Source organism: Lithobates pipiens, unplaced genomic scaffold (genome assembly GCF_037356315.1).
Source record: "Lithobates pipiens isolate NorthernLeopardFrog02 unplaced genomic scaffold, aLitPip1_a1.2 Scaffold_16, whole genome shotgun sequence".
Lineage (NCBI taxonomy): Eukaryota > Metazoa > Chordata > Amphibia > Anura > Ranidae > Lithobates > Lithobates pipiens.
Genome location: NW_027507748.1, coordinates 234,257,483 through 234,284,903, shown reverse-complemented (window position 1 = coordinate 234,284,903; position 27,421 = coordinate 234,257,483). Strand labels below are relative to the sequence as shown.

Sequence of the window (27,421 nt, the reverse complement as noted above, 5' to 3'; positions counted from 1 at the left end):
TAGGAAACTAGAGCTTGAATCCTTTGTTCCAAGCCAATAGGATAAGGTTTTGCAGCAGTCTCAAATTAAATTGAGTATAAGGAACAGACTCAAATGAAGCCACCAACTTTCCCAACAACCTCATGCCAAGTTGAATAGAAGAATTCACCTTGCTTCGACCACCTAAATCAGTTCCTTTATGGCGATTATCTTTGCCTGGGACAAGAATACCCTTTTCTGGGTGTACCTATGAAAAGACCCAAGTATCTTAGCCCTTTTCATGGTTTTAAAGAAGATTTCTCCTAGGCTGAAAATCCGACCTAGATATTCCAGGTAGTTGAATGTGGTGACCATACTTTGGTCTAAGCAAGCTACCAACTGGACTATCAAGAACAGATCATTCAGGTAAACCATAATCGTTATACCTTGGGCCCCTAATCTGGCTAGAAGAGGGGCCAGAACCTTTGTAAAACACTCAAGGTGCAGTAGCTAGACCAGAAAGCAGAGCTACACACTGAAAATTAAGATTTTCCACCTTGAAAAGTAGATATTACTAGTGAGCGAGGAAATAGGCATAGGTATGCATCTTTGACGTCGATTGACGCCAGAAGTTCTCCTTCGTGTAGGATGGAGGCAACTGATTGGATTGACTCCATGCGAAAAAATAGTGGTTAAATTCAGGAATAGAATTTAGATTTTTGAGATCCAGAATGTCAATCTGGATTTAACCAAGCCCCAAACTCTGCTCTTACATGGGGGCCACCATGATCACTTTTTGCCAAAAGATGGTCCAATGCTTGAGAGAAAGACTTATTTTTCTCTGGATCCTTAGGAAGGTTTGATCTGAGCAAACGAGGAGACGGGAACTCTTGGAACTCAAGTTTGTACCTTGGAGCTATTGAGGAAGTCCCCCATTCGTCTTGACACTCTTCCTGTCAGATCCTTGAGAACTGCAGAATTCCCCCTATTGAGCGAGCGGGGGCGCCTCCTCATAAGGAGGCTTCAGTATCCTGTATGTTTCCTCCCCCAAGAGCGCTTTTGTCCCTGGGGTTAGCCCTGAGGATTACCTTTTGAATCTGACAGCAGAAGCCAAGTTGACTGCCTGGAGGCTGATGCCCCTGGCACAGAAGGAGCTTTAAAATGAAAAACACATTTACTCCTTTTCTTAAATGGCAAAAGGGGCTCCACTAGAATTTCTTTGGATGCGTTATCCAAAAAATCCCCAAATAGCTGTTTCACTGCAAAAAGGAAGACTAGCCAGGATCTTCTGCATGGTGCTTAGTGAAGGGCGCAAGGCCTGAAAGATAGAATCTCTCATAGCCACTTTTGAAAACATAAAGCTGCCAGATCCTGGGCCTGCTGAGCAGGATAACCTTGAACACCTTTTAAACTGGTCTCTCAATGATTAACCACTTGCTTACTGGGCACTTAAACCCCCCTCCTGCCCAGAGCAATTTTCAGCTTTCAGTGCTGATGCACTTTGAATGACAATTGCGCGGCCATACAACACTGTACCCAAATGAAATTTTTATCATTTTTTTCCCACAAATAGAGCTTTCTTTTGGTGGTATTTAATTACAGCTGGGAGTTTTATTTTTTGCTAAACAAACAAAAAAAGATGCAAAATAAAAAAATCATGTTTAATAGTTTGTTATAAAATTTTGCAAACAGGTCATTTTTCTCCTTCATTGAAGTGCGCTGATGAGGCGGCACTGATAGGCATAGTTAAGGTGGCACCAATAGGCACAGATAAGGTGGCACAGATAAGGTAGTACTGATGGGCACAGATAAGGCGGCACTGATGGGCACAGATAAGATGGCACTGCTGGGCACTGATGGGCGGCACTAATGGGCACAGATATGTGGGGTGCAGCACCGTTGTTGAGGCAGATTGCGGGAACTGATGGGTGGCACTATGGGTACTGCTGGGTGGCACTGACGGGGGGCACTTATTTATTGATGGGTGGCACTGGCAGGGGGCAGGTGGGCACTGGCAGGGCTGGCCGTGATCGGGACTGTCAGCGCGAGGAGGAATAATAGCCGATTACCAGCTCCGTTGTATCACATGATCAGCTGTCATTGGCTGACAGCTGATCACGTGGTAAGGGGTCGGGAATCGACCCCTTGCTCGGATCCATGATCAGGCGAGTCTCATAGACTCGCCGATCACAGAGCGCGTGCTCTATTGACATCGTCCCGGCAAAGGAGGTCCGCGCTGTAGCTGTCATAGCGCGGATCTCAACTGGTTAAGCAATTACTGTCACACTGAGACACTCAATCTGCCAGAGAAAAAAAAGTGTTTTTTTTTTATTTTGTTTTTTAATAATAGGAATTCCAACTTTTTATCCATTGGATCCCCAAGCATTTGAGCATTGTCTGCCGGACAAGTCAAACTCTTATTCACAGAGGATATAACAGCGTTAATTGCTGGTATACCCTACTTAGTGAATTTCCTCCACCATAGGATGTGTGAAAACTTTTTAGGAGGGAAAATAATGCTAATCTAGGTGATCCTCTCAGATACAAAAAAAGCTTTTCCAGCAATCAACAGACAGGAAAAAGGCATGCACAGCTTGAGGAAGCTTTAGCGAACCCAAACATTCAGTTAAGGGTGCATAAATGTGGAGCGGACCATTCAGCAAGAAATTGCACCATCAGTCTTAAGATTGAAACAGCTGATTCTCCCGCATTTGACACCTCAGAAGAGGAGTCATCAACCTCACCACGGTCCCCTGAGGGAATTAGTCTGCCCCCCCCCCCCCCCTCGTTTCTTAGTTTGAAGGTCCTGGGCAATGGAAGAGAACCTGTCACATTTTGACCCACACTGGGATGCGATTAAAATCGCTTAACTTTTTTCTTTTCTTTACAATCTACCATGGCTAAGGAAAAAAAAAGATCTTTTTAGTAAAATAAACAGTTGCAAAAGTTTCATGGCCCCAATGCTCACTCTGTCCAGCCACCTTCTCTCAGGGGAGGATGCCATTTGTAGAGATGAGTAAGCTTTCCAGAGCTTGAGGGAGACCCTTTTAGCTCTTTTTTGGGTGTGTTTCGACCCCTCCTTCTGACCTTAGCCCGATGCACAAAGCAAAAGGTACTACCAGAAGAAATCGTATCCACTGCTTAAGCAATAGTCCAGCCCTGCCACCGCTATTAATGCTCAGCCTGATGCAAATAGTAAGTAAGTGTGTCAAATAGGAAAATGCCTGTGTCATTAAAACCTCTTTCATGCTCCTCTTTCCTGTTGTCTCTACGATAATTTTGCAGCCAGCACAAATGGAGTTTTTTTTGTTTGTTTTTTAAAACGCAATCCCGCGTTGGAGACCCCCAAGCCGCGCTAAGCCCCACCTTGCATCGTGCCCCCTTCCTTTCTCTTTAAAAAAAAAAAAAAAAAAAAAAAGTTTTCCCACACAAGCACGGGCCTCCCATCCAACGGGATCGGCTTGTGAGTGAGGGAGGGAGGGATGGCATGGAGGAGACCTGGTAGCCGCCGCCAAGCAGGGTTGGTGAAAGAAAACGGCATGATCGTTTTCAGTTCTCTTATACTCGGCCTCATCAAGAGAGGAAGAGTTCAGCCCGGGTGGGAGTGTCTGGAGGAAGCAAAACCTCCAAACTTACCGGAGGTCTGCCTGCTAGCCAGAGGAAAAAAGTCTGCTGCTTCTGTGACACAGCGTGATCTCTGAGCAAAGCATGAGAAGGTGCGTGCTCCATACAGCCCCAGGTGGTGTCACTTAGGCATGACAACATTTACTTTAAAGGAGACATTTCATAAGAAGATTTAAAAATTCCTTGGAAAACTCCACTCCTCTTTCTGTGGTAAAACCAACAGACCCAATCTTCACCCTTTACGGTGGGTTCCGTTAACAAACCTTCAGGAACCAAGAACCCTCAGGGAACCCACAATCCTGGACCTGTAATAGCACCCCACCAGTAAAACTTTAAGGCCTTAATACCAAAAGTACTGGATCCCGGGGTCAAGCTCTCTAAAAAGGGTTTACAAGCAAAACCTTGTTTCTTCAGATACGAAGCCCGGGCACCAATTTGGCCTAAAAGACACTTTGAATGGATCCGGCTGCAAAGCTAGTCCCAGTAGAGCTCAGCACAGCACATCTTCACTCGTGACTAGGGATGATACCGATGTTTGGGTTGAACCCAAGTTCGATTCGAACATCGGGTGTTCGCCTGTTCACCGAATAGCGAACAATTTGGGGTGATCGCGGCAAATTCAAAAGCGGAACACCCTTTAAAAGTCTATGGGAGAAATCAAAAAAGTACCAATTTTTAAGGCTTATGGTATTGTCATAAAAAGTGTTTGGGGACCTGGATCCTGCCCCAGGGGACAAGTATCAATGTAAAAAAAGGTTTAAAAAAAAAAAAAAAAAAAAACACATACTTTTTTGGGAGCAGTGATTTTAATAATGCTTAAAGTTAAACAATAAAAGTGAAATATTTCTTTACATTTCGTACCTGGGGGGTGCCTATATTATGTCTGTAAAGTGGCGCATGTTTCCCGTGTTAAGAACAGTCCGAGAGCAAAATTACATTTCTAAAAAGGAAAAAAAGTCATTTAAAAGTACTTGCAACTATAATGAATTGTCAGTCCTGGCAATAAACATAAAAGTAATTGAAAAAAAAAAATGGCATGGGATTCCCCCACATTCCACTACTAGGCCCTTTGGGTCTGGTATAAATATTAAGGGGGAAGCCCAAACCAAAATGTAAAAAAAAAAAATATATATAAAATAAAAAATTCCATACCGGGCCCTTCAGGTGTGGTATGGATTTTAAGGGGAATCCCGTGCTAACATTTAAAAAGAAAAAAAAAAAAAACATGGTGTGGGGGTGCCCCCTCCAAAAATCCATACCAGACCCTTATCCGAGCACGCAACCTGGCAGGCCGCAGGAAAAGGAGGGGGGGACAAGAGAACCCCCCCCGAACCGTACCAGGCCACATGCCCTCAACATGTGGAGGGTGATTTGGGGTAGCCCCCCAAAGCACGTGTCCCATGTTGATGGGGACAAGGGCCTCATCACCCACAACCCTTGCCTGGTGGTTGTGGGGGTGTGCAGGCGGGGGGCTTATCGGAATCTGGAAGCCTCCTTTAACAAGGGGACCCCCAGATCCCAGTGCCCCTGTGTGAAATGTTAATGGGGTACAAATGTACCCCTACCATTTCACAAAAAAAAGTGTGAAAATTGTAAAAAAAATGACATGACACGGGTTGGGACAAGTCCTTTATTAAAAAATGAAAAAACATCCCACAAAGTCTTCTTCCTCTTCTCTTGCTCCTCCGACGGACCGAAAAAAAACAACAAAAAAAAATAATAAAATGCGACCGACCCGCCTCCAAAGGGGGCTTCCAGATTCCGATAAGCCCCCCGCCTTCAGACCTCCACAACCACCGGGCAAGGATTGTGGGGATAAGGCCCTTGCCCCCATCAACATAGTGCTTTGGGGGGGCATGTGGCCTGTACCAGGTTCAGGGGGGAGCGCTCTCTCGTCCCATCCTCTTTTCCTGCGGCCTGCCACGTGCGTGCTCGAATAAAGGGTCTGGTATGGATTTTTGGGGGGGCCAACACCATTTTTTTTGACATTTTGGTGCAGGGTTCCCCTTACCACTTACAGTCCCACCCACCGCGGTTTAACAGCGGCTGTTTAAAAGAGGATATCGTTATGGCAAGTAGGCGATCCACTACAAGATAAAAGTGGTCTCTGCGGTGGATTGGTCGTGAGATCACTTTTAATCGGTGGCAGGAGAGGGTCTCCCCCTCCCACCATGATCCGGTGCCCTCCGCCACTTAACGGAGCCGTCGGCAGTGGTGGAGGGAATCGCCTGTTGTCTATATGTCTATATATATATATATATATATATATATATATATATATATATATATATATATATATATATATATATATATATATATATATATATATATATATATATATAGTTTGGGGGTTCTAGGTAATTTTCTAGCAAAAAAAAAAAAAAGTTTTAAAAACATGTAAAACACCAAAATCTCTAAACGAAGCTGGTCCTTAAGTGGTTAAAAGCCATACCAGACCTGAGGGGTCTGGTATGGATTTTGGGGAGCTCCACGCCATTTTTTCCACTTTTGGCGCGGGGTTCCCCTTAATATCCATACCAGACCTGAAGAGCCTGGTATGGAATTTGGGGGGACCCCCACACAATTTTTTTTTTTTTTTTTGGTTCAGGGTTCCCATTAATATTCATAGCTGACCCAAAGGGCCTGGTAATGGACTGTGGGGGAATCCCATGCCGTTTTTTTTCAATGACTTTTATGTGTATTGCCGGGACCAACAATTCATTATAGCCGGGAGCACTTTTAAATGACTTTTTTTTCCTTTAGAAATGCCATTTTGCTCTTGGGCTGTTCTAAACATGCACCACTTTACAGGCATACTACAGACACCCCCCCAGGTACGAAATTTAAAAGGAAAATTTCACTTTTATTGTTTCACTTTAAGCATTATCAAGCATTATTAGGATCACTGTTCCCAAAAAAAACTTCAGTTTTTAAAACTTTTTTTTTTTTACATTGATACATGTCTCCTGGGACAGAACCCAGATGCCCAAACACTTTTTATGACAATAACTTGCATATAAGCCTTTAAAAATTAGCACTTTTGATTATTCATGTTCGTTACTTATAGACTTTAAAGGTGTTTGAACAAATTTTTTGCATGTTCTGCTGTGAACCGAACCAGGGGGTGTTCGGCTCATCTCTACTTGTGACCAACACCTTAGACACTGGCGGAAAAAACTGAGATGGTCCCGGTATGGGAGGGGTTATATAGGGAGGCAACTTCTGATTTATGGTGTGCCAGTGTCCAGCACCTGAAGGTGGACTATAACCCACACAGTAATTACTGTGTCCCGTAATGTACGATTAAAGGTTTCTAAAATGTGATAAGAATGGATAAACATCTATCAAAATATTATTTTATGGTGCCACCGTTAAAAGGAATATGGATCATTCTGGACTCTCAAGCCAACAAAATGTAGAATAGAAAAGGGTTATCGGGCTGTCCGATATCCAACATAGTTCAGGAACAACTTTTACAGAATGTGTCAGTAAAAGTAATGCATAGCCCTGCTGGCTGGGAGGACACAGTTATCATTGCTACAGACTATATGCCCACCAAACCTTCAATTATATTACGTGTAGACAGATTAAACAGAACATGACCTAGTACAGAGCATTATGGTATACCGCTGGTCTCTTCTGAATTAAACCCCTTTTACCGTACACTGATATCTATTCTTTAGACAAGTACTTATCCACAGAGTAACCCAGGTCCTAGCTTGTACAACTTTTTTATGAGAATAAGGTAAATCAGTTGCTTTGATGAAACAAAACTAAAGGCCCGTACACACGGTCGGACTTTTTGACAACAAACATGCAAATTAGCTGTTTTGGAGCAACATCCGACTGTGTGTACGCTCCATCGGACAAACTTTTTCTGTTTTCATCGGACTTTTGTTGGCTCTGCGAACGGACAAACTTTTTGACAACAGAAGTCCGATGGAGCAAAGTCCGACCGTGTGTATGCAAAAGCATCGGACTTTTGTACAAGGTACAAACACGCATGCTCAGAACCATTGCAAACGATCAGACTACAATACAGAAGTTGACCAAAGGTGGCGCTGGAGTCATTGAACGTCCTCTTTTGAAACGGCGTCAGTACGTTGTGACGTCATTACGTTCGTGTTTGTTGTCAAAAAGTCCGACCGTGTGTATGCAATACAAACTTGTGGACAACACACTTTGTACAAAAGTCCACGGAAAAGTTTGTACAAGTCCGACCGTGTGTATGGGGCTTAATACAGATGTTAAACTCATTCTACTGTAGCTGCCTACTTCCTCCTTTAGTACCTTTATTCTGGATAGGTATAAATTCAGATTTAATTAAAGTAGTATATGACATATATATGTATATGTATATGAGCAGCCTTTGATCTGTAATCCTCCCTGTTCTGCTACTGGAAAAATAGGATCTTTATAACAGCTTACCTGTAAAATCCTTTTCTTGGAGTAAATCATGGGACACCAAGCCATAGTATTAACTATATAGGCACCTTCAGGTGATGGACACTGGCACACCCAAGACAGGAAGTCCACTCCCTATATAACCCCTCCTCCTCCCAGGAGTACCTCAGTTTTTGTAGCAAAGCAATATACACAAATCCCAAAAGAAGGACGGGACCCCTATGTCCCGTGATATACGTCAAGAAAAGGATTTTACGCTGTTATAAACATCCTATTTTCTTTATCGTACATCACAGGACACAGCCATAGTATTGCCTATATGGGACCTCCCATGAGGGAGACAACCCGCAGGGCACCCACAGACTTGAGGACCTATACTGCTGCCTGCAGCACACTGCACCCAAATGCAATATCCTCATGCCTTTTTACATCCACCTGATAAAACCTGGTGAATGTATGTACTGAAGACCAAGTTACGGCCTTACAGATCTAGGCCTGGTGATGTACTGCCCACAAAGTACTAACTGCTCTGGTACTTGGCCTTGACTTGAAAAGGCGCAATCTTAACCTTTAAACCATAAGCCTGAATTATAACTTGCTGAATCCACTTAGAAATAGTGGATTTCGACACTGCTTGTCCTTTCCTAGGACCTTCTGGCAGCACAAATAAGACATCACTCTTCCGGATCTGAGCACTCATCTCTAAATAGACCTTGACCGTTCTCACCACATCAAGACAATGTAGTGACTTCTCTTCCCTAGAACATGGTTTTGGAAAAAACGATGGAAGGACAATGTCTTGGTTCAGGTGAAACCCTGAAACCACGTTAGGCAGAAAACTTGAACGAGGATGCAACACGACTCTGTCCTTGTGAATAATCAAATATGGCTCTTTACCAGAAAGAGCAGCCAATTCCGAAACCCTCCTTGCAGATGATATAACAACCAAGAATACTAAACTTTCTTGTCAGGACTAAGGGGAGTACGCTGTATCGGTTCAAAAGGCTGTTTTTGTAACACTGAAAAAACAAAGTTCAAGTCCCAAGAGTTCAAAGGTGATCTAACTGGCGGATTAAGCCGCATTACTCCTTTCATAAAAACCCAGACTAAAGAATGTGAAGCAAGCGGTCTTTGAAATAAGACCGATAAGGCCGAGGCTTGGCCCTTAAAGCAGGATTCCACTGCCGTTTTTTTTTTTTTTTACCTGTGTCACTGTTGGGCGATTCATACGGTGTCTTTGCAGCCACGATCGGCGTCTTTTTAACCCCCGGCGTGACGATTTCATTGCTAAGGAAAACTTTTAAAAAAGCAGTCTGGCGGTTTCAATTTTCACTGTGGGCGTTTGAAGCCCACAGGCATTTACTTCCTGGATGCGATGACACTGAGCTCCCAGCATCCACCGCTCCATCTCGCACATGCTCATTGAGTGTCCTCTGTTTTCCTTCCTTTTGCCTCATGTGCTATAGTGGTAATGGCTGATAGAGCTGCCTGCCCACTTTCAAAATGGCAATTTCGGCTTGACTGTGTCCCCCACGGATTCCTGGGAAATGGCTAAAAAAGTTCCCAGGGACCATTGCGAAGCCGATAAACACGCCTACTCCCACGGGAGGAGAGCCCGGAAGTCGGCATAAACATTAAAAATAAAAAAGGTAAATACTGCATATTATTTTATTTCAATGGTCATAACTGCATCTATGTTCCAAAGCCATTTGAATAAGATGAACTTGCAATTTTCTGTACAAAACCGCTTTAATAGTATCAAGGCCAGCTTCATCTCTACCCCTAATTGTAGAAGGGCAAGAATTCTGCCTATGCTATACTTGAGGGTGCCAACCCTTGGATTTACACCAGGAAACATAAGCCCCCCAAACTCTATAATACGATTCTGGAAGCCAGCTTTATTGCATTAGTCAAGGTAGAGATAACTGATCCAGATAGCCCACGTTTCTTCAGAATGAGGGTTTCAATAGCCAAGCCCTTAAATTTAGAGTTTGTAAGGTAGGATGGAATATCGGCCCCTGTGAGAGTAGGTCTAGACTTGGTGGATTTCTGCATACCAGGACCTTCTCAGCCATACTGAGGCTACAAGAATTACCGGCTTTCTTTCCAGCTTCATCCTGCAAAGAAGCCGTAGCAGCAACTGAATTGGGGGGAATGCATAAATCAGTGAGAACTGATCCCACAGGGTCACCAATGCATCTGTTCCGCATGCAAGTGGATCCCTTGTCCTGAACACAAAGTTGACCAACTTCATGTTGAACCTGAATGCAAGAAGATCTATGTCCGGAGTCCCCCATTTTTGGTAAACATGTTGGGGTGAAGGGACCATTCCCCCGGGAGTAACTGCTGAAAGGCACTGAACATTCCTTTTTGCCCAAGTTAGGATGTGGTTCACCTCCCTCTGCACTGCAAGACTCTTGGTGCCCCCTTGGTGATTGATATAAGGCACAGCTGTGGCATTGTTGGATTGGATCCTGACAGTACAACCCTGTAACCTGAATGTCCAGGCCTTCAGAGCCAGACATGCTGCCCGAATCTCTAGGATGTTGATGGACAAGGTTCTTTCAGTTCTTCACCACTGTCCCTGGACAGTTGTCTTTTTTTATTAATGCTTCCCAACCTGAAAGGCTGGCATCTGTCATTACCACCTTCCAGATAACTAGTCTGAAGGATTTTCCTTTCAGCAGATTCCGGGTTACCAACCACCAACTGAGGCTCTGGAACACCCTTGAGGACAGCCGCATTGGCAAGTCTAGAGTGTGAACCATTTTGTTCCAAGCAGACGGGATACTGTTTTGCAAAAGTCTTGAATGGAACTGGGCATAGGGAACCGCTTCGAATGAAGCCACCATCTTTCCTAACAAACTCATGCAAAGGGGAATGGAGGGATCTCTTTTCGACCTGACCATCTACACCAGGTCTTATGGCGTGGATCTTTACATGAAGCAAGAATACCTTTTTCTGGGCTGTGTCTATGATCAGACCCAAGTGCTCCAGCCTTTTTAGTGGTTTAAGGATGACTTCTCTAGGTTGAGAATCCAACCTAGATTTTCCAGGTATTTGGTTGTAATGCGCGCGCTTTGCTCCAAACGGGCCACCGACTGGTCTATTAGCAATAGATCATTCAGGTACGCCAAGACTGTTATGCCCTGCGCCCTTAACCTGGCTAGAGGTGGAGCCAGAACTTTTGTAAATACCTGGGGTGCTGTAGCCAGCCCGAAGGGCAAGACAACAAACTGAAAATGATGCTGTCCTACCTTGAAACGCAGAAACCTTTGGAGAGCAGGAAATATAGGAATATGCAGATATGCATCCCTGATGTCGATAGACGCCAGAAGTTCTCCTCCTGGTAGAATAGAAACCACCGACCTGATCAACTCCATGTGAAAAGAGCGGATCTTCAGGAACTGATTTAGAGTCTTTAGATCTAGAATGGGTCTGACATCTCCATTCGGTTTTGGTACCGTAAAGAGGTTTGAATAGAACCCAAAACCTTGCTCTTCTGTGGGGATTTACATGATCACCCCTTGAGCCAGTAATCGGTCTAATGCCCGAAACAGACTGCCTTTTCTCTGGATCTTTGGGAACGTTTGAACTCAAAAAAAGAGGCAGTGAAAATTCCTGAAATTCCAGTTTGTACCCTAGAGTTATCGTGGAGATGACCTGTAGAAGTCTTCCCCCTCCACCCTGGCGAGCAGGGGCGCCCCTTCATAATGAGGCTTTAGAATTCTGTATTGCAAGTTTCTGCCCCCAGGACTTCTTTTGTGCCTGGGTCTGACTCTGAGGTTTTCCACTAGACTCTGACGGAGGAGTCCTTTGCAACTGCCTAGAAGCCGATGCCCCTGGCGCTGGAGAAAGAGCCAGGGCGTTTACTCCTTCTTTTGACTGGAAAAAGTACTTGTCCCATCTGAAATCTTTTGGATGTATTTGTCCAAATCATCACCAAAATAGCCAATCCCCATGAAAAGGAAAACCAGTCAGGAGCCTTTTACATGGTGCTTCAGCTGACCATTTTTTTAACCACAGGATCCTTCGCATGTGCACCAGCACAAGCGCAAGGCGAGACGCCTGGTGGATAGAATCCTTGATGGCAAAACATAATGCTCTTGGCAGTTTGGCCAAGTCCCAGGCCTGTTGTACAGGTCCTTCAGGGATTGACAGATGCCTATTGCAGCGACTGCAGGGTGAGCAACTGCACCTGCCAAAGAAAAAGAGGATTTCAACAGGAATTCCAATCTTTTATCGGTTGGATCCTTAAGCATTTGAGCATTGTCTACTGGACAAGTTACACTTTTATACACACTTGATATGGCAGTATCAACCGCTGGTACATTCCATCTTTCGTTGAATTTCTCCTCCATAGGATAAAGTACTGAAAACCTTTTTGGAGGGAGAAAATGCTTATCCAGATGATCCCATTCAACATAAATAAGCTGTTTCAGTAATGCATGGATGGGAAACGCATGCAAAGTCTGTGGAGGTTTTAAGGAACCCAAAGAAGAAAACTGAACTTTCAGCTGACTCTATTTGGGGCAGTTTGAAAGCAGCAAGAACCATTTCTGTAAGAGACTGTACCAGCAACTTTTCAGATTGCGAGGCTAAAAAGGGTTCATCTACCGTTGATTCCCCTCAGAAGAGGAGTCATTGGATTGCCTTACCTCCTGATACCCTGAGGGTAATACCTCATCCTCTACCCACTGCTCCCTCAATAAAGGGTCTGAGGTGGGGGAAGGGGATGTACCACACAGCAAAGGACAGGACACAAACACACCAGGGTTCAAAGAGCGCTGCTCACCCTGACACCCCGCTGGGGATGCACCACACTTCCTATTCCTTTGGGGTGATGCTTTAGGTACCTTTTTTGAGGGGTTTGCACTGGCCTTTTTGGGAGGCATAGTCCTAAGCACAAAAAGCAGAGACACTAAGTAAATGCACTACTTGCTGAGCAATAGTCTAACTATACAATGCCACTAAAAGTTCAGCCTGGTGCTGAGTAAAAATGTATTTCCTCTAATTGGGAAGGCCTGATCAGCAGCTGTACTCTTCAGCTACTAGGTGAGGAGAGTTTGTATTTTGGGCTCAGTGTCCCCATGCACATGGCACCATGTTTAAGCCCCTCCCCCCCATTTTAAAATTTCAAGCAGTTCCCATGCGTGTGCTGGCGGCATTCGGGTCTGTCAGTCAGCAGGGGTGGGGAGGTCGGATCGAGGCAGCATAAAAATACAATATAGGGAAATCCGCCACACCCCTGAGAAAAGGGGGGGGGGGGGGGAATTGGAGAGTACAAACTGCTGTTGTATCTCCCAGCCCCTTAGTTCCCCTCAGGGGGGAAAAAAATGCAGCCAATGGCAAACTTATTCCTGGATCGGAATCCCCCCTGAACAATGCTGCATGAACGAGACCACACACATGTTGCTTGACGCAGAGCTGAACTGAGAGGCAACGTACAAAAGTTATGTGCATTTATTGCCTCTAGTGGAGAACTTAAGGCATGACAACATTTTACTCAAGGAAGAAAAACTATAGGTGGAATTTTTACAGTTCCTAGCCTTCTTCCCATACCTTATCCTCACTGCAGGATAATGCTGATGACGGACAGATCCAAACTTCACCCATCACAGTGGGCTATGTTTAGCAAACCTTCAAGGACCGGGTCCCGTGTCATCGGGGTTCCCTTCCCTTGGACCTGTATAGCACCCCACCAGGAAAAACTATAGGTAATGTGAGCATGATCAAGGCACTGTGTCCCAGGGTCCAGCCCTCCAAGGAGATGCGTTACAGGCAAAACCTTGATCTGCTTATACGAGGCCTGGGTACCATCCACCTTGGCCTCAGTGACACTTTGGATGGATCTGGTCTGTGGAGGCTGTTTAAATCCAATAGAGATTCCTCCAGCGGAGGTCTTCAGAGCACATCTTCACTCATGACCAATACCTTAGACACTGGCGAAAAAACGGAGGTGCTCCTGGGAGGAGGGGGGGTTCTATAGGGAGTGAACTTCTTGTCTTGGGTGTGCCAGTGTCCATCACCTGAAGGTACCTATATACCCATATACTTAAATACTATGGCTCTGTGTCCATGATGTATAATAAAGAAAAATATATGTCATGTCATGTCATGTCAGGGGCCCGGAGAAAAATCAGCCGGCGCCGGATGACGGCAATAGAGATTTCCAGTGACCAGATGGTCACCAGTCATCTCTATGACTGTCGGAGGCCCAGGCGCGACGTTATGACATCCCGCCCGGGTTCCGGATGTAAACAAAGCCGCGATCACGGCTGTCCGCATGAGATCGGTGAATTTTTTTTTCTCATTCTCATGCTTTCCAGCCTGGAGGAGAGATGTGGGGTCTTATTGACCCGGCACCTCTCCATAAAGAGGACCTGTCACAATAGATTCCTATTACAAGGGATGTTTACATTCCTTGTAATAGGAATAAAAGTGATCAAAATAAAAAAAAAATGTAAAAATATGCAATGCATACTAACACATTATGACTTAAACTGTCCAAGGCCCATTTTGTTCTTTTTTTTTTTTTGTGCGATTTACTACAGCTTTAACCACTTGTAGCTGAATTCATTCTCATATGTCTCACATACATGTAAAAATCAACATTATTTGTTTTATGGAAAAATACTTAAAATGTTGACCGTTTCAAATTTTTATGTCACACAATATTTGTGGAGCAGTTTATCAAACACAAATTTTGTAATTGTAGTTATGCTTTAAAACCCAAATACAGGTGCAACAAACTTTCTAGGATTAAAAGAGTTATACAATTTGATTGGCACAACAATAGCCTTCTGTCCCACAGGTTTTCTGCAACTGGCAAATGTGTTATTGGGATTAGTAGATTCTGCAGTACTTCCAGACCACTTGCAATTAACCGTTGCAATTCTCAAAGTCCCACAGCGCTGAGGTCTGCCTTCTTCTCCCAGCCAATCACAAAACTGCCCTAGGCCTAATTTTGTGAATGTCCGGGAATAGGGAGAGGTGGAGAAGAGATCGCTGTGCTGTAGCACTCACATCTGAGTGGCACATAAATACAGCAGGAGCTGTACTAACCCTGGCATGTAAACAAGATTTCTAAATAATGGCTAAAATCTGAAATTAAACACATAATGTATATGCTTTATCAATTAAATACTGTTTTGTCAAAAGCATGTTCTACAATAAATAGTATATGTATTGTCCATTCAGCGGTTTAAATAAACAGAAATATTACAACCTTGTAAGGAGGTATTGCAGTTCTCCACATAGGGTATTTCTGCTTTCTCTTCCTGGAATGTCTCAGTACTCAATTTTATTTCTCCACTTTCCTGCTGGACTGTTGCTGAAACTTCCTCCAGGTGCAGATTTTCCAACTCTGTGATATAAGCTGGGCTTTCAGAGTCTAAATAACCTTCCTCCAGGTTGGCAGATGGTGCAACCTCGATCTCCTCTGGTGGAATGTTAGGAGGACATGACTCGTCACCATAAGCCCTGACACAACATTTAAATGTCAGAAATAGTAGAATGAATGGCCTAGCACTAGACAATTAACTTTGTAGATAAAAACGCGTAAGTAAAAAAAGCTGATTTATTTTTAGGTCATTGTATAGCTTCGCACCTGCATCTGTAAATTATGGCTAAATTAGTAATATATGTGGAGGGCCTTAAATTATTTCCATTAGAAACTCCCCACTATAAATATCAAGAACAAAAGATGACAAAATAACTTTTACAACGATCTAGTGCCAAATAGTATAACTATACATTATATGACTAGCAAATGGGAACAGAGGTGAAGAGATCTCTCATGTTACCTTTTCTAGAACTCCTCTACCTTATTCTAAATATTGGCTTGACCAATTAAGGCTATACATTCACATTACAAAATAGATCAAGTATGAGATAATTTTCCTACATTTCTGTTCACACCACAATAACAACAAACAACAAACAACAAAAGAGTAGGCAGAGTGCCTATTAGAGATTCCTCATAACACGAGAAAGAATTGTATTTATCTAATTTAATCAGTTATTACTCACGGTAAAAGATAAAAATAACCTATTTACCAAAGCTGATCTTTATAGGTGTGCAAAATGTTGAAACCTTTGCCCTTCATTCCTGAAGCCAGCATGTCTTTTGTAGACATAGTAGCCACACCTATTGCCACAGGGGCCCTGTAGAAGAATAAAACATGATTACTCTACATCTATTTTTAATTAGAACAAAATAAAAAAAACTTATTTGAAGTCCTGTTATTTACTGAGGATATTAAAATTCTTTTTAACTGTACCATACAGCACAACTACATTAGTCATTTTAACTGTGAGAATTCTATAAAGATTCTTCTAGAATTCTAATATCTTTTAGGCTGGAGCCTGCGTTACTCAATGTTGCCCAACACAGCTTACACATATGGTGTGAATATGCTCTTACACTCTAACAGCAACTTCATGAATTACTTTCACATCACATAAACAAAACATGTTTTACTGTATGGACTACTTTCCCACAAATGAAAGTATGTACAGCCGTAACTTTTTTTTGTTTCATAACTTTTGGAGTTTTTTTTTGTATTGGCTAGATTGAGGCAGTTATAAAGCTCATTGTATGTTTTGGCTTTGTGTTTGTCCCCACTACGGAAATTCACCCTCCTTATTTCTCTTAAATGGTCTTTAAAAGACTGTTCTCAATCCAACCAACCAGTCCGCACTAATTGTGATGTGGACTATTTTGAATTAAAGCATGCTAATTCAAAATAGTGGCGAAGAATATAATTAAATGTCCTTGTAAGGTTGGCGCAGTCCATATATTTCATATATAAATAATCCATCTAAAAAGGGGTTATTTTGACTGCAGCAGACCCAATCAACACAATATATCTGTGCGCCGGTATCTCTTTTTATATATCTATGTACTCAATGCTTACTGTACGCTTCTAGTTACCCTTTATGGTGAATAAAAATAAAATTTAAAAAAAATAAAAGTAAAGCAAGTAGTATGCCAATTACAAAAAAAAAAAAAAAAAAAAAGTATAGCAACATGTCCAAGAATAAAAAAATATGATCTATTCTACCCGATTACATATTGTATACTGTGTACCTGTTTCCCACTAAGGTGATTGCACATAGGGTGCCCTGCTGTACCTCAGGTAAACCAAAAGAGGACATCAAAATACCAGGTAGCATCAAATCTGAAAGAAAAGAAATATACATATCAATTACTCAAGACTCAAAAGCTTGAAAATAACACAAATAAAAATATATATAAAAAAAAAAAATAGCAAAATATATATATCTCATTTACAGAGGTGGTGGCTCCTAGTCATTTATTTTGTTCATTGAAGAGCAAAGACGAGCTTCTTTGAGCAAGAACGTTGTCAGTCCGTGGACGCGGTAAAGGAGCCGGTCTGGAGCACTGCTGTGGGTTTGCAAACAGATTAAGTTTGGCCTTTCTGGCACCCACAAAGATTCATTCCACTGTATGTTCAGTAACTGCACTTAGACGGGAATGAACCTGAAGCAAGTATGATGGGACAGACATACCTTTCGAATTCTTTGCTACAAGTTTTAATCCACATATTGACACTGCTGGCTATATATCAGATATTGTGTGTTTTTTTTGTAAAGAACCTAATCTTAGAGCACAGTAAAGCTAAGAACTTTAGCTATTATATTCGCAATTAGGAATTCTGAATGCTCCATGTGTGGCAAGATCTGACAATACTTTGGGTTGTGTGTTCGGATGTGAAGCAAGGCAGACGTGCAGTAGCTTCTACATAATCCTTTTATTCATCCTGCCATCGTGGTTGGCACCTCTAAGCTCATATACGGGTGTCCGAAAGGTGCCTCTCCGATTTTCCGCTACTGCTGATCTCCTAGATGGCTCCGGGTAAGAGAAAAGAAAAGAAAAGAAAATGGCGGACTTGATGGCTGCTATCACCCCACTGAAGGAGACAGACACTTACAGCCAAGATCGAAATGGTAACCACGGAGGTGAGTCTAATCAGGCCCGATATGGGCAAATTTTGGTCCTGGATATCTGAAGCGGAATCCCATATCTCTCGGATGGAACACACGGTGCACATGGACTCCAGGGAACTGTGAATCCCCCAAAAACAGGTACAATCCTTGCATGAAAAGACCTTGGACATGGAGAACAGACTGACATTATAATCTGTGGGTGGTGGGGCTCCCTGAATGGGCCAAGGACACCAAACCTGCTGAATTTGCTGAGGGGTTCCTCACAACTAGGCCTCACGGATCTCCCACCCACATTTGTAGTGGAGCAAGCCCATAGGGTCCCCACTACCCCATCAATTCCTAGAGCTCCACCTGGACACTTCCTGATTAAGCTCCTAAACTACCGGGATGGGAATAGATTGCTGGTAGCCGCCAGAAACGCCACGGAGCTCTCATTTGAAAACTCCAAGATCTCCCTGTACCCCGACTATTCACCTCAAGTGCAGCAACATTGTTGCTCCTTCACGGAGATCTGCAAGCGCCTCCAGGAGAACGGCCTGAAATACAGCCTCCTGTACCCCAGCAAGGTTAGGGTGGTGGATGGCAATTCTACCCGCTACTTTTACAGCTGTTTCTTGGCTTGATTCCCACTGATCCCCTTCAAGATCTCCCCACTGGATTACAATTCTGCCTGTTGCAGCCATTCATGGAAGCTGGCATCCTGCCATTGACCGCATGCTCCAGAACCAGAGCACCTCATCTACACGGCACACTGTTGAAGTTGACCCCAGTTTTCCCTCCCCACCTTGCGGCTGGAACTCACACAGGTACTGTTAGAAGTTTCCTTGGGGTGTGCTTCACTTGTACCAGCCCACTGTGCAAGGCTTTTTGGGGTTCCAGGGAACTGAAGTTTTCACCTTGTTAACAAGCTATGGGAACAAACCCTGCATTGGTTTTTCTTTTTGGCCCCTGTTTTTGGCCGTTGTGTTTTCTTTTTATGATGTCAAGGTAGGGAGTTATTTTTCCGGGGGAGAGGAGAGTATATGTTTTAAGGATCTATATGTATATACTGTTGTTTTAATCTAAAGACTCACAGACAATGCTCTTTTCTATGATAACCTTAATGCAGAGTGGCTTGCTGGCCTCATCCTGGTCCTCTGCCAACCTGATATTCCACGATGACCAATTCTGGTAAAGAGTCCTTGACTATCTTGTCATGGAATGTCTGGGGGCTCAATTCCAAGTACAAGCGGTCGCTGCTGTTTCAATATTTGAAAATACACAATCCCCACATAGTATTGCTACAAGAGACCCACTTAATGGAAGGCAGAGTAATGGCTCTTAAAAAGACGTGGGTACAAAAGCATTTCACGCGACCTACTCCACATACTCCTGCGGGGTGTCTATCCTGATCAGTAAACAAATACTGTGTATAATTCATGATGTCAATCTAGACCTGTTTGGGAAATATGTTATGTTGGTGTTGACCATATACAACAGGAAACATTATTGTCAATGTTTACCTGACCCCTCTTAGACATGGGCGGTCCCTGTACTAATTATATGAGAGGTTGGCTCCACATTGACCCGCCCAAACTCTGTTAATGGGTGACTTCAATGCCATCCTATCATGAAAGTTGGATAGGCCCTTACCTCAAACTAACGCAAATGCAGATCTGGGCACCTGGGCACATTCCACAGACTTTACTTAGGTATGGAGATGGATACATCCCCAAGATAGAACTTACTCCTGTTTCTCTACCACCTTTAAGACCTCATCATGGATAGACCTGGCATTTGCAAACACAGCCCTTCTCAGCGAGATCCAAAAGGCATGTTATCTTCCCTCTGGCCTTTCAGATCATAATAATACGCTGAAATGGACAATTAGGATCCCAAAGTCCAGCCCTTTGGAGGTTACAACCCCATTGGATTGACCATGAGTCGGTTGATGACCGAATTCCCCTTCAAATGCAGGAATATTGGGTAATCAATGCAGAGTCAGCCTCCCCAAAGGTGACTTGGGATGCGTTCAAGGCTCACAGTAGGGGACATTACATCTCTGCTGTGGCTGTGGTTAAAGCTGAACACTGTGATATGGTCTGTTCACTGCAACACCAGGTTGATAGGGCCTTAGGTCAGTACTCCGCATCACCCACTGCTGCAAGTTTTGATCATCTCTCCTCACTTAGGAGGGAATTGCACCTTTATGTCTCTGAAGTCACTAGACTTGGCATACAGTCTGGAAGCCAGGAGTATTTTGAGTATGGGGATAAAAACAGCAGATTACTGGCACTACTAGCACAACAAAATAGACCTCTTGCAGCTGTCTCCGAGATCCTCAGAGCAGATAGAGTAACAGCTGTCTCACGGGATGACATCCTGACTGAATTCACTCGATTCTACACTACAATGTACACTTCCTCCTTGCTGGATGCTTTTGACCCTGCACCCATGACCTCAGTTTTGGACACTTTGGATTCTGAGAGGAATCTTCTAGTCACAGACATCACCCCAGAAGAAATCACAACTGCCATACAGTCTTTCCCGGCGGGTAAGGCCCCGGGCCCTGATGGCTTGCCCATGGAATTTTGTAGAGCCCACAATGAATTGCTTTCCCCAAGACTGGCCGAATTGTTTAAATCCTGTTTACTAGCAGGCACTTTACTTTCCTCCATGAAGGAAGCCCATATTATAATACCTAAGCCCAATAAGAATCCCAAGCTGTGCACGTCCTACAGACCAATTGCACTTCTCATTTGTAAACCAAAGATCCTTACCAAGTTGTTTCCACCAGACTAAAAGTTATAAAATTCCTTGTAGACCCAGATCAAATGGGCTTTATGCCTGGTAGGTCCTTAGATATTAACATACGCAGACTATTCTCCAATACCCATGCCCCCCCCACACACACACAAATTGAGGTACTAGAACGATTGACACCCTAGACATGGAAAAGGCATTTGATACAGTAGAATAGACGTATCTATGGGGAGGTGATGAGGAGGATGGGATTCCCATTAAAATTTATTGATTGGGTACGTACACTCCACACCGGCCCCTTAGCAAGCATACAGCTTAATGGCTTGCTGTCTGTCCCCTTTCCCCTGCAGAGGGGCACCAGAAAGGGATGCCTTCTCTCACCGGCCCTCTTCGCCCTGGCCATTGAACCCATTGCTGAAGCACTCAGAATTTCACCCGAGATTCCCGGCCTTCGAGTGGGGTGGCTCTATGCCGATAATTTACTGCTCCTCTTGAAAGACACTGGAGCCACCCTGCAGGGTGCCCCTAGCATTATGAACATCTTCTCAGCCTTCAAGGGTTTACGGGTGAATTGGCACAATTCCCAGCTGTTTCCAGTAGACGAGGAGGCTAGATCCTCACCCTCCCCCACCCTTGCTGCAGTGGGTTGACCAATTTACCTATTTAGGAATTGTGATATTCAGACATAGTAGGGACATTGTTAAACTTAACCTGGATCCTGTGATGGCTGGGGTTAAGACTAGACTGTCACTGAAGGCATGGAGCAACCTACCTCTTTCACTAATTGGACGAATAAACCTCTTAAAAATGAAGGTCCTCCCCAAATCCACGTATATTTTTAAAAACTCTCCTCAGTGGCTTTCAAAAAAACTCCATTAAACAACTTTCATGTCCTTTATCTGCGGATCAAAACCACCCAGATACAAATATATGACTTTGATAGGCTCTTCCCATTTGTTATAAATATTTCCTGGATACCCAGCTGGTGACTGCCCATTGGTGGCTTAAGCCTGATCTAACCAATTCTGCTACAGTGCTGGAGGCAGCAATTGTCAAATCTCTGGAGGCTTTACAGGGGCTGTTATTTAGGGGGAAAAGTCCCCACACCACCTCACTCCTTCCATGTGCATCACCATACAGGTGTGGAAAATGAGTGAAGCTGAGTCAACTGGTAACTTTATCGTACTCAGAATTGGAATCTACCCTCCAAGTGAAGGACTTGAGGAAGCCCACATCTCAACTTTATGGCTACCTACTCATGGTTGCTAGTCTTGAGTTGTCCTCCCTCCACAGGAAATGGGAGGACAACCCAGGACTAGAGGAGGATGACCCCCTGGTCTCAGTCAGGGATAAGATGGTTCAATATAAAATTTTGCACAGAGCATACGATACACCTCACAGGCTCCAGAGGATGTCTGTGGCATATTACCCACTGTGTTGGTGATGCACGCACCAGCCAAAAGAGTTTTTCCATATTTTTTGGAGCTGTCCAGCAATACAACAATACTGGCAAGAGGTCCTTCAAGTGATTAAATGTGTAATCAAGATACATATACCATGTGACCCAAGATATTGTTTGCCAACATTGGTTGAACAACTATCAGTGACCATGGCCAGGAGAATACGCATTAATCTTTTACTGGTTTACGCTTGTAAAGCCATCACAATGAATTGGAAGCACCCACCCCCCTCTTTCTGTCCAATTCTGGAAGGGTCTGAAAAACGCCAGTGTACCCTTGTATAAGGCTACAAATGTGAACAGGGGTTGCCCCAACAAATCTAATAAGGTCTGGGCATGTTCGGCTTGATGACACCATTATAGCCAGCGGCGACCAGGTCTGTGACACAAAATTTCCGATTTTTGAAAGAAATTTTTTTTTCAAAATTCAACCAATGTGTGGCCAGCCTAAGTGCAGCCATAATAAAAAAAATAAAACCATATACATAACTTACCGTCATTAGGATGTGTACCTTGAGCAGATGCCATTTCATTTAGGTAAAAACTTCGTCCATCCATGACCCACCCCTCCAACCCCACCTCTACTGCTGTAAGGTAGGAGCTGACAACCAAGGTAGTTTTACAAAGTAATAGGTTGCTGGCAACTGACACTTTCAAAAACACTGATGAAACTCACAAGCAAGCCCATGACTGAAGTAAAATGCCTCAGCTTAGCTCCACCAGGTGCCACATTGAAAATACCTACCCAATACTCAGTACAGTGGTCACTTATCTGAGCTGAAGACACATGGAGTGGCCAAAGGTGTTTGACGCCCACATGACCTTTGGTTAAACCTGACACTCAAAAATTAAAGATTAGAACAGGAGGGTTTATCTCCAGGGTTTACTATATAAAAACTAAATTTGCTCAATGACAGTTCTACAATTCTGTTTGAAACATCCTTTTGGAACCTTACACAAAAAAATAAAAAAAAGTTACCTGCACCGCCAGACATTCTTTCAAATACAGGTGGCCAGGTGGTGAACACTGGTAGAAGATCTGGATGGCGCCATAAAGTGTAAACTGTTTTGAACACAAAGTCAAGCATGATTACAAACTTTTATATACGTTATAAATTAACAATATAAAATATATGCAATATATTATAATTTTTTTTTTTTTCTCAACTGGCAGAACAAGTGGATAGACTTAGCTGATGACCTTGTAAAAAAAAAAAATAATAATAATAAATGTATAGCATATTGCTGCTTTGTTTCTTTAGACTGCATGTTTCATGAAATGGACATAGCTTGTAAAAGTATGTCAATTGAATTATAAAAGTATCACTAAGTTGACATAATTGTGCAATGAAAATTTTTTTATTTTATTTAAACAAAGTGTTGATGTAACTGAACAAGCACACATGCGATTGTTATTATTCGTTCAAACCCTTGACACAATCATTTTTTGCTGGGCTGCTAGTTTTGAAGGAACAGAAAGGAAAAATATAAAAAGGCATGAGAAATTAAATATTTATTCATACAATATGATTATCATCAACACAGTTCTGGCTGCAGTTACAATGCAGTGCTGGTGGCTCACATACAAAAAAGATGAGCAAAGTTTTAATGCTCTTCACAACTGACAAAATATGAATTCTAGTATGCGATCCCCTTAGAATTAGTTAAAGCGGTTGCAAAGTCCTAAAATATATATATATATATATATATATATATATATATATATATATATATATATATATATATATATATATATATATATATATATATATATATATATATATATATATATATATATATATATATATATATATATATACATATATATACACACACATGGCATCATGCATTACATACTAGCACATTATGAGAGCTCTAACTGTAAGGCCCCTTTCACACTGGGGCGGAGCGGCGTCAGCAGTAAAACTACGCTATTTTTAACGCCAGTCGTTTTAGTGGCGGTATTCACCTGCTAGCGGGGGGTTTTGAACCCGCCCCCCCGCTAGTGGCTGTGAAAGAGTTAAAAACACTGCAACGCGCTGCTGCAGCGATTTGCCAGTGGTATAGCCGTGCTGCCCCACTGATTTCAATCTCCAAAGATTCTGCTAGCAGGACTTTTTTTTTTTACCGTCCTGCTAGCCCACTCTGCTCCAGTGTGAAAGCCCTCAGGCTTTCACATTGGAGAGACAGCAGCGGCTGCTTCAGGTCGGTTAGCAGGCACTATTTTTAGTGCAACAGCGCCTGCAAAACGACCCAGTGTGAAAGGGGTCTAAAGCATATCTGTTCAGCGGCGTGCTGTCACTACTGTCAAGGCTTCCATCTTCAACAGTTTATTCTTCCAGGTTGCGGACTCTGACTGTTTAAATGGCAGTCGCGATGAGGTTACTCGTGCACATGAGTCACAGATGCAGCACAGCCCTCTGGATTGATGGCACATTCAGTGTGCCCTTAATTCAGAGCGCAGTGTGCGTGCGCCAGTGATGTCATGGCTGAAAAACATGTGAATATCTCCTAAACAGTGCATGTTTAGAAGATTATTAGCTTACCTGTAGTTGCAAGGTAACAAATGCAGACCTTACTACTGCTTTTAGAGTAAGATCAATTGGATCATGGTTAATGACAGGTTGTCAAGCATTTTTTAACAAGTTACAATCTAAATGTAAGGACATCTGGTACCAATACTTGTCACCCCTATGTCCCCATGCAGAGGTTTCCACTGTGCTTGTCCCTCTCTTCCCCACTACCTGTTTTCCTCTTCCTTACCTTTTCTTATTTTGCTCTTGAGAGTTTGTTTGTACCTGGTTTAAGTTCATTCATCCCTGTTGTAGTTTTTCATATGTGATGGTAAAGCAAAACCTATATTCTCTGTAAAATGCCGATGGCCATTTCCATGTTTATTCAGGATCATGCAAAATTTAGCAAGTTTGACAGTTAGAATTGTCTAGTGTATACAAAATCAAACCTGTTGGGTAGAAATTTCTTGCCAGTTCAAATATGATAGGATTCCTGTTGTGGACATAGATCGACACTGCATCTCCTTTGTGGACAAATACTTTGGCAATGGTCAGGTCTTCTTTGGGTGGCATTAGTTCAGCAAGCTTTTCAGTAGTCAGTGAAGGAAACGTGGAGCTAATGTCTCCTCTCAACTTTTTCCTATTAAATGAAAAAATATGAAGAAATGAAACACAGATTCTTCTTGCCTTGCTTAGTTTAACTTTCTTTACACATAATGCAAGAGACCAACATTGAGTATACAATTTGTGTACTAAGAATTTCTACAGAAAGAACAGTGGGGCATGCTCTCCCATTGGCTGCTCAGACATTCAATAGAGATTTTAGATTCTATGAATGAATATAAAGCTTCCTCTGACTGGCTGAGGCGGAGATTTGGCTGAGATTGGCAGATGATATCACAGTCTCCGCCTCAGCCAGTCAGAGGAAGCTTTAAAGCTGAACGCTACACACAATTTATATGCTATATAAATCAGTAGTTCCTTTATTACCTTTACTCAATATCTTGATTCCAGCATAAGGCCTCCTTCTCGATATCTGTTTCATAAGATTGGCCGCAATACCTGCTGTTTTCGTAGCCACAAGTATTGTAACTTCCTCAATTTTGTTCCTTTGTTAGTGAGTGGTGACATATCTGAGTAGCAACTTGCTGTAGTGGAGGGATTCAGGAGTCTCAGACTCCCGGTCTGACATTTCTATATAGACTGCATCATTTGTTCGATAAACCAGGAGCCTCCTGGTCTGTCACACCGATCCCCACTGAGAACTACAAATTACCTGCTTATAATCACACATGCCCACACTCTCAGTTGGAATAAGGTCTATTGAGAACCACTATTTCATTATGGGAATTTTTCCTGCACAGTAAGTGACAGTGCACTTATTCGACTCATCTTCTGGGTACACTGGCATATCATAGCAGCATTCTGTAAATGAAGATGATGGCTTCACAGATTACAAAATGGTACCGTTCCATATGTACTTACATTCAATTAGAAACGGTCCCCAAGATTAATTGTTTTCCACTACAAGATATTCTTTTCTTCTAAATTCAAGAGGAATTTTGCTTGTGTTATTAAAAGTCAGCAACAACAAATACTAACAAACACTTCCCAGCTCATGGAGTAAAGCTCTGTCTTCCCTGGAACTGATTTTTTTCCAGGCTACAGATCAGCAGAGCACTCGTCTTGGATGTGGGAGCTGGCCATGTCTTACTGATCTTTTGAGGCTGGCATCCCACTATGCATGTGCGAGAACAAGTGACGCATCCTCCTTGGATGTGCGAGGTGTCCCAGAAAGGTTACAGGCTGGGGAGGGCCAAGCTGACCTTATTCTTGCTTAGACAAGGATTGAGGAAGCAGGAGCAAGATACTGTCAAATAAAGATGCTCATTACCCGAAAAAAAGAAAGTATGAAAATTAGTTAAGGGAGGGGAGGGAGCCACCTCTGTGCCAGGAGCACAGTTACATTTTTGTAAATATTTTGATATATCTTTTCATGTGACAACACTGAAGAAATTACATTTTGCTACAATGTAAAGTGGTGAGTGTACAGCTTGTATAACAGTGTAAATTTGCTGTCCCCTCAAAATAACTCAACCCACAGCCATTAATGTCTAAACCGCTGGCAACAAAAGTGAGTACACCCCTAAGTGAAAATCTCCAAATTGGGCCCAAAGTGTCAATATTTTGTGTGGCCACCATTATTTTCCAGCACTGCCTTAACTCTCTTGGGCATGGAGTTCACCAGATCATCACAGGTTGCCACTGAGACTTTGCACTCCACCACCTTCCGTTTGCCCTAGGGCTGCAACTAACGATTATTTTCATAATCGATTAATCGGCCAATAATTTTTTTCGATTAATCGATTAATCGGATAGAAAAAAAAAAAAAAGAAGGGGGGAAATATATATACGCACGCGCGCGCGCACACACACACACACACACGTGTCCCCCCCCCAGTATAGATGACACATTCCTCCCCTCTCACATGGTGTCACTGCCCCACCTCCTCTCAGTGCTCCCCTCCCCCCCTCCGGTGTCTCGGGTTTTCTCACCCCTTCATGGTGACAGCGGCTCCTCCTCGGTGTGCCGGGGTGGTGTGGGGCGGAGTCTCAGTCCGGACCCGCCACACGTGACTCGGCCGACTCCTCCAAATGGAGCGAAGGGCACCCCGAAGCCGGAAGATGGATGCACGCATGTGCAGAGCCCAACCTCCAATCACAGCAGCGCTGGAAAGCGGGGATGTGC

General features: G+C 43.2%; 1 protein-coding gene across 1 annotated transcript in view; it reads right to left on the bottom strand.

Annotated features, from left to right (window-relative positions):
• Window positions 1–27,421, bottom strand: part of EIF2D (eukaryotic translation initiation factor 2D) — a 115,471-nt gene that overhangs the window by 80,751 nt on the left and 7,299 nt on the right. Inside the window, exons 2-6 of the mRNA XM_077481165.1 lie at window positions 25,122–25,312; window positions 23,139–23,222; window positions 17,078–17,168; window positions 16,045–16,152; window positions 15,215–15,468 (exon numbers count right to left, since the gene is read on the bottom strand). Of these exons, the coding sequence (XP_077337291.1) occupies window positions 15,215–15,468; window positions 16,045–16,152; window positions 17,078–17,168; window positions 23,139–23,222; window positions 25,122–25,312 (728 nt within the window). The remainder of the gene's footprint in view (window positions 1–15,214; window positions 15,469–16,044; window positions 16,153–17,077; window positions 17,169–23,138; window positions 23,223–25,121; window positions 25,313–27,421) is intronic.